Here is an 8,255-nt window from a genome sequence, read left to right as displayed (position 1 = left end):
TGACGCTGATGGGGGCCGGGACGGCGCATTACATTCCGCTTGCTTTTGTTCTCCTCACAGACTGTTTTTCCTGAATACGACACCCTGCTGATACGTGATTGGTCAATATTACTCAGACTACAAGTGGAAACCAGAACCCTTGCCGTTCCGGAAATCCACGTCCCTGCCTGTAAATAGAGATTAGTCTGAAGTAATACGACTGTATTGACTTAGTTCACTTTACAACTTATTTTTTCATGCAGTTCATCCTTCCAGTGAGTTCTGTACTCCGTCATGTTGATAGTGAGGAAATGAAGATAAACGAACAGTAGTGTTATTTTCTGAATAATCCATAAATTCAAAGCAAGTTCAAATAATATAAAAATAATCTTTAATATAAACTACATATTCAGTGCACAAAGAACAAATGTACAAATCATAAAAACGTTACACATTGATTGAAACATAAAGTAAGCTTGTTAAAAAATCAGTTAACATTGTCACGTGAGTTAATATCATCTTAATTAGTTAAAGTGATCGGCATAAATAGGACTGTAAATAAATTATGAGTCTTTTTTCTCTGCCTCCAAACATCCAAACATCCTTGGTGGGCAGGTTGTCGTAAGTATGTCCCTGGTGGATTTCTACTTGGGCCATCGGCATCTGTGAAAAAGAAGGGATCATTTAGAGGCAAGAAATCAGACACAATAAAGCTCAGCCTTCATCCTGGATGAACCTGAACTCAGCAGCCGTTTAAGTGCTGATCACTTTGTTTTTGTACAATTCATTCTGCATGTTTTCATGGTACAAGTTGCTTGTATGATAATGAGACGGACATGCCAGAAGAAAATGTTGTCTACAGGGTGTCATATGTCCCTTTAAAGTAGCGACCAGAGCGTTGAAAGAAAGTGTCTATTGCAGATGGATTATCTTATCAAAGCACTACCTGCAGGAGTTTTGATCAAAACGTTGTTGCCTCTGCGCACAGATAGAAGAGTTGAGATGACAGTGATTGCTTGGTCTTGTCTGAAGAGTCGGCTCAGTTCGAGGGAGACAGTCACAGCGCTCCACATCTATCTCACAGTCGGGCATCCACGAGCTGAGTGGAAACTCTGAGCAGGAAGTCATAATGGTGCGTTTAGGTTACAAAGACAGTAAAAGTACAGGAAAATCCTTTGAGCTATACTGCTAATGTGCTGCCAGAGACCATGCCAGCATGCTGATATTAACCATTAACTAATGTAAAAAATTTTGAAGGCATTTGGTCATAAAAAAATGAAATTTTAAAGAGTACTCCACAAATTAAGCATTGCACCCCGATAACATTGTTCAACTTATGATGGATGGTTAAACAAATATGAGCTGTGTCTTAGTTCGGAGGCTGCATCCTTCAAAAGACGCGGGCTACGAGGGATGCACTATTTGTATCCTGTGCAGACCGCTAAGGCCGGAGTGAAATGAGACAGTCTGGTCTACGGAGGATTTCCTGTTTGCGTCACCAGCTGTTCCCTCCCTTACCCTTGCCTCACCAAACGCCCTCCTGTCGCCTAGCAACAGGTAGCTAACTGGCTAACTAGCTGTCATAACTAACGTCACATGACTTAACCTATTATTTTAAAGATAATTTGTTTCAAGGCCCCTTTTGTTGTTTCTGTATCGCTAGTTATTCGATTGAGTTGAAACCAAACACATTTAAAAGTGTATTCCTTGATCCACCATCTCGTTGGTGCGCAATGAATCTCAGGATACGTTGGGCCACAAAGGATGCACCCGATGGATCCTTCGTGGCCCGGGAAAAGGATGGCGCATTTGTCGGCCGCATCTGAAGGAACCTTTGAAATGGGACAGCCTTCGATGTGCCGCTCCGACACAATCGGCCTTCAAATACATCCTTTAAAGGATGCGGGCCCTGAATTGGGACACAGCTATTTTCTCATAATGAGATGCAATTTTCTCTCTTGCCAAAGTCTTCCAACAATACAACTCCTCAACAATTCAGACATTGATTGGGCTTTATTATGGCAGCAGCAGCTGATGTAGTAAAGATGCCTCTCATTTTTGTGAAGTGAAGTTTATGAGTAAATTTAAATGTCAACGATCCCTCAAGTGTCACTATTTTGACTTCTCGGAGCACATGTTTTGACAACAGTTGGTGTACATAAAAACTGACTGACTGTTTTATGCACGATGTTATAGAAAGAGTGCTCATGCCAAAATTCCTAACAATATATATTTTCACACACACACACACACACACACACACACACACACACACACACAAACACACCCACCTGGTGTACTGGAAGGGTACGGTATGCATCTATCTGCTGCACAATCCCAAATCAACCCACTGGCGCAAAGTCTCCTGGAGTCCTCTGCGTCTGACAGCTGGCTCATGGGAGAACAGCTGCAAACAAACCACAAGATTAGTCAAAAAAAAAAAAAAAAATGACATTTACCATATTCATTTTAGAAATAAGAAGTTTTGGACTCACCCACTGCTGCTGCCCGGTTGAGCATTACGCCGTATTATGGCGGGCTCCATGCACCTGCACTCTGTGTGATTGGCTACTTTTATTAGCACGGGTTCTGGTACGAACTTGAATGGAATTACACTGAGGACCTGAAATAAACGCAATAACACGCACACACAAACATCTGTGTTAGACGGCTAAAAAGTATAGCATCTGTTGCAGAACTAAAACCCCCTGAAAAGGTTCATTCAAAGATAATCCGAGCTTTGATCACTCACAGTTTTATTCACATATTCAGTAGTTGTGTTTCTGCAGGTGACTCCCTCTTGGTTGCAGCAACCACTGCACCTGTCAGTAAAAAACAAAGTCACACCTGGGTAAAGTGATGTGCACAGCAAACATATAAAGAGCTCCACTGAGTTTTCTATGTTTTGAAGGATCATATTTGGTCAGAGTTAAAATAAAATCTTTTAAAGCATACAAAAAAATTAAACCATCCCGATAGGTAAATATATGATCCAACACATGACTGAAGAGATGGTAACTGATAGAATATGGCTCCGCATTTTGGGAACGCTTATTTGCTTTCTGAGATTAGCCAGCAGCCAGTTAGCTTAGCTTAGCACAAAACCGTACACAAGCCAATCTTGTTGTCATCTTAACCTCAAGGAAACATCAGGAAGTTGTTCTTTGTGACTGAGAAATAGTCCGGCACATTATACCATGTAAAACCACAAAGTAAGGGGTTTTTTTTGCAAACTGAATTTTGTACAGCTCAAACTAACAATCTATGTGTTTGTTGTTCATTAGAGGTGCTGGTAAGTGTACTTTGGGACAGATCAAGACCAGTTGTTTCCCCCTTTCTGCAGGCTTTCTGCTAAGATAGGCTAACCAGCTACTGGGTTCAAACTATTCCTTTAGTTCTACACATAGTTTTGAACTTATATTAAAGAGATTTGCTGTATTCTATTAACCACAACATTTTTTTTTTAAAGGCACTTGTTGTTGGTCCTTTAAATATTGTCAAGATTAAAGCACCTCTGCGGCTATATTGTCCATAACTTCTACAAGCACCTCTATAGGTTTGTAGAAGCCAAATATTGACATTGTTTCATCACTTGTATCCTGCTACTGAACATGACTGAATACATGTTGACATATTATTAATGACTGCTGTAAAGTTTTGTCAGCTTGTGAGTCCAATCTGGTTTCATGTTAAACAAACCTGTGGACGGACACACAAGGTGGCTTGAAGAACATGGAGGGGTCCGTGCCCAGCTCCTTGGCCACGTCCACACACGTTTCCCTCGGCATGCACTGAGTTCTCTGCCACTCTTCATCTATGGCTAAAGGAGGAAGAAAGGAAACGCAAAGTTCATAACCACTATACACAAATGTGCATGTACTGTATACTGTAGGTTTTATCTGACCTTTCAGTATCTCCAGGCTGTAAGACTCGGCAGCGTAGCGAGTGGAGCGATGTGAGCCCGCTGACGGTGGAGAGGAGAGGCTGTCGGGCTGCTGCAGCCTGAGACGACACTTCCACAACTTCCAGTCAGGAAAGTCTGCGAGCATCAGCAGCTCGTCCAGGCTGGAGGCTGACCGCACCTTCCTTTCCCACTGCTTCATCACCTGCACGAAGGAGTGTTATGAAAGGAGCTCATTAGCGCACAATTGCAGCCCCTCTGTGGACAAGTTGGTGGCAGTTACTAAAATAGTACCATGGTTAACATTAACTAAAGTTATTCAAATATTACATGTAGCCGGCCACCTGTGGACACCTAGTTTAGATGCTATAGTGTGAGCCTTTGCTAAAAAAACATTTCACAAGCTTCTGTTAGCGCTACAGCCGCCCGGAACCATAATACTTAGACCTGATGCATACCGCTGCAGATCCGAAACAGACGCAAGACTGTGAATGTACCTGCTGTTAACCAAGAACTTAAGTGATGCATGCTGTGTTAAATCATCTTTCCTGTATAGTTTTTTGCAAAATGTACTTGGCAACCAAATTTAGGGGCCTGGTGCTTAAAAATATTAGCTTCTATCCCTGATAACTTAAATAAAGTGCATACAGAGAAAAAACACATCCCTGTCAACAAACACAAATCAAAAGACCAAAGAAACTTCTATTTAAGCTATGCTAGCTGCATGGCTGCCGGTGTTTTCGGTGTCTGTCGGTCAGTCTACCACTTCAGACTGAAATACAGCAACAACTTAAGACTGTATACTTTTTTTTAGCACCATCAAGTCAAAATTTAATTTCTTTCAATCATTTGTTTGCCGGCAAAACAAATTTGCTTCATTTTGAGTGTAAGCTAAAAGTTAGCATGCTAACAGGCTAAAACTAAGAGGGATAACATGGGTTGTGTCTGAAATCACATGTGGTACTCTTATAAATCCATCATTTTGTGTATTTTTTCTTGACATTAGGACATTTTTTCAGACACAGCTCTGGTAAGTATTACATGCTTACGTTAGCATGTTAGCAATGCCAACTATTAATAGCGTAAGAGCTGCTAGCATGGCTCATAGTCTTGTTAAAAACTATACAACTAAAGCAAGTTAAATAAACGGGTAGACATGGGTAAAATTAAATGTGTTTAAAGCTTTATAATGTGCATTATTTCCTGCTAGCATGCTGAGGTTGAGTTGATATGACGCATGCTGCAAAGTCGACTTGGAGCACTTAGCCTGATGTCATAGCTATTAGTCAGAGTGTGATTATCAACAGCTGCTGCGGCAAATTTGTGTGTCTGCTCCAGTCTGCTTTTATACCTCCCTGAACACTGCTCATTCTGCAGACTCATGGCCCTGCTACCAAACAGTACGTCTTAATATACGCGGGAAGGATGACATGCAGCTGGATTTAAAAGAGGGTAGCTGTGCTGTCAACTCTAAGCATACACATGCACACACATACTGGCACACAGTTTAAAGTATCAGACGAAGTTTGGCACCTCTCCATTAAGAAGACAAGAGCTGTGATTTAGGGGTGGGAGAAACTGTTAAACCACCTGTCATGCTACCACAGTAGGGCAAAGTTCCCATGACGACATAAACCAGAACAAAATGGAAGCAGAATGGAGACCAATGCTAAAATGTATCTTTTTTTCTTTACTTACATGAAATATTATCTGTTGGAAAACATCAAAAATGTCCTGTATGAAAGTTTTTTCCTGTTTTAACTTGGGAAGGCCGATATGGGATTTTTTGCCGATATCTAATATGCCAATATTTTCCAACCCTTTTTGCCGATTGCTGATTTCGATACCGATAAATTACCCACGTTTGTTTTCCACCTAATTGCAGAGAACATCAAGTCTCTGTAGTGGAACTGATATCATGCGTACTCTTAATTTAGTGGCCAAAAACTGCTATACCGCAGACATCTTGTACCTTTCTTCATGCTTGACCAAATAGGTGTTGTAAAAAAGGTCATGTGTTTGATCACCCATGTTTCTGAGCGCACCTGAGTTTTTGTCACTTTTTAGTCTTTATTTGTATATTGTTGATAACTTTGCGCAGGCAGTGCGCGGCACACTCCTGCCGAGTTAATGTCGTAACATTACGTCAAGCTTTTTTAGGGAATCATTGAGCATTTAGGCAGAATTAAAGTGTTCTTTTATCAGCAGAAAATATCGGCAGAAAAGCGACATATCTGCCGATGCCAATATGTTATTTTCAAGCCATTATCTGCAGATACCATTAACGTGCCGATAATATCGTGCATCCCTTTAACGTGTTGAAAATGTATTAAGACTTTAAAGATCCAGGGATGTGACCTATCTGAGCATGAAAGTTATGCAGGAGAAGAGTTAAAATTTCAGACTTCCCAGGCAAATTTTTAGTGCGGTGAAAGGCAGGCACGTTAGAGAGCACAGTCATGGAACATTGCACTTGTCTGCACAATGTTTGCTTTATTTCCTCCGGACAACTGTAACGATCTGAGCCCTCTGATGTGTTCAGTGTGTTGCAGAACGGAGGGTGGGGCAGGTTGGCTGGGTAACTGCTTCCACTTAAATCAAAGAAAAAACAACAGAAAATAGGGAGGTTTCCCCCTGCTTAATTTGTACCAGGGGATGGACTGGCTAATGGGAAACAGAGGGGGAGAGCGCCTGAGAAAGGGATGACAGGAACGGAAAGGGAAGGTAAAGAGGGGGGGGAGTTCAAATGCAGGGGAGATGAATGACAGATGGAGAAAGGAAATCGATTAGGGAGAAGAGGTTCTCTGACGCAGATACGATGTTGTGTAGTTCCTCTTTCAGCCACATGCAAATGCAAACATGATTACTGTTGATTTTGGTTTAAGCGGACTGAACGCAGCGCAGACGTGAACGTGCTTGACTGTTAGCAACTGGACAAGAGTTAGGTCTATGATATAATGAGTGAACACAGGAAAAAAGTTACATAATACAGTGAAAAAAGAGGGAAACCAGGCCCTGAATGCATCACGAAAAGAAGAAAATGCTGTGCTTAAATTTCTCTGGACAACACAACAAATTATAGTACGTCATTTTTTGTTGCAAGTGGAAATAAATCTGTCATTATAGAACAGCTACAAGAACCTTACGTCGCTGCTTTAACATATATATTGCATACATTTAAAGCTCCACAGCACACTTACCCTGCTTCCTCCCTCTCTATGCATGCTGTGGCCAACGTTTATCCAGCTCAGCTCCACCACCAGAGTCACCAGGCACGAGAATCTGCACAGAGTCCGTCTCATCTTCATCCTCATCCCTTGGCTCCGCTCGCTCTCTCTGAGAAGCACGCAGCAGTTTGAGAGCTGGCTGCCTTTTCTGACTCCCAGACCAGCTGAGTCCCTCAGACCACACACACTTAGGTTCTCAGTGCTGGTATGTGCAACACAAACTCTTGATCTTCCGGCTGCAGCAAAGAGTGTGTATGTGTGTGTGTGTCTGAGCCAGACGTAACCTGTCACAGACACCCAGACACGCCAAATGGAGGAGGCTAAAGAGGCTTTAAAATGCACCTCTTGCTGCAGCAGCTTTGATGCAGAACCCAAAGTGTCCAGTTAAATATCAAGGAAATTACTTAGAAGAAAGGTAAAGATTTCCCTTAAGATGTTTTATCAGCACACTGTCTTTTTTGTCCAAATGTATTGGAGGCTTTTGAGATATTTCAGAGCCTGTAGCTAGAATATCTGAACAAATTTTTTGTTGTTCAAAATCCTCCTGAAAAATCTGCTTCCTTCTGACTTCCCTTTACAGCTAATTTCAGGGGTCACAGTATCTGTAAGTTTAACTTCCCCACTGTCAACCCTAAGTTCTTCAGATCCAGCCGTGGTTAGTCCATGTAGACACACAACTCCTTCCTCTTAGATGTGGGCTACCTGAAAACACAAGAAGCTAAACCTGCCTGTCTTGGGGTCATTCCTGTCGGTCCTGCTGCCTCAAAGCTCGCCCCTTTTTATTTGCTTGTGTGTCCCCGTCTTCCTCTTTTAATGTCTGTCTGTCAAGTGATCGAGTCCCCCCACCAGTTAAATCCCCTATCAGTGTCTGAAGTCTCTGGAGTTGCCAAAACGCACACAGCCTAAGAGTAGGAACATGTGTTTTAAATGTGATCCAGACCTCCGTTAAGTGTGAGGGGAAATAAGATGCCAGCACCACCCCTTTCCCACCGACACCCCACCCACTTGCCCATCCAGGCCCATTTGATTTAGGTTGTCAGAGGTAATCTACCAGGAACATAACAAAACATAACGGAGGAAATATGAGAACAATATTCAGAATTTGTATGCAAATTAGAAACAGCAGCTTGGGCATCTCTTCTGCCGGC

The 8,255-nt window shown here is 42.1% G+C and overlaps 1 protein-coding gene across 1 annotated transcript; it reads right to left on the bottom strand.

Moving 5' to 3' along the window:
• Positions 1-459: 459 nt before the first annotated feature.
• On the bottom strand, positions 460-8,008 carry vegfd (vascular endothelial growth factor D). The gene is made up of 8 exons (XM_069663105.1): positions 7,081-8,008; positions 3,884-4,085; positions 3,679-3,799; positions 2,732-2,801; positions 2,475-2,602; positions 2,271-2,386; positions 926-1,091; positions 460-642 (listed from the first exon to the last, which is right to left on the bottom strand). Exons 1-8 carry the CDS (start codon positions 7,192-7,194, stop codon positions 624-626), a joined length of 936 nt encoding a protein of 311 aa, XP_069519206.1. The 5' UTR covers positions 7,195-8,008; the 3' UTR covers positions 460-623.
• Positions 8,009-8,255: the final 247 nt, after the last annotated feature.

Source organism: Semicossyphus pulcher, unplaced genomic scaffold (assembly GCF_022749685.1).
Source record: "Semicossyphus pulcher isolate SPU_LCO1_2020_fin unplaced genomic scaffold, fSemPul1.0.p SCAF_1, whole genome shotgun sequence".
Taxonomy (NCBI): Eukaryota; Metazoa; Chordata; class Actinopteri; order Labriformes; family Labridae; genus Semicossyphus; species Semicossyphus pulcher.
The sequence above is the reverse complement of the archived record's forward strand: the minus strand, read 5'-3'. Positions and strand labels throughout refer to the sequence as shown.

Bases quoted from the DNA above. Each gene is read 5' to 3' on its own strand.
- vegfd (XM_069663105.1), bottom strand. From the start codon at position 7,194: ATGAGGATGAAGATGAGACGGACTCTGTGCAGATTCTCGTGCCTGGTG. The intron at 2,603-2,731 runs GTGAGTGATCAA...CGTTTATTTCAG, and splicing joins CTGAATATGTGAATAAAACT to GTCCTCAGTGTAATTCCATT. The intron at 2,387-2,474 runs GTGAGTCCAAAA...GTTTGTTTGCAG, and splicing joins CAACCGGGCAGCAGCAGTGG to CTGTTCTCCCATGAGCCAGC.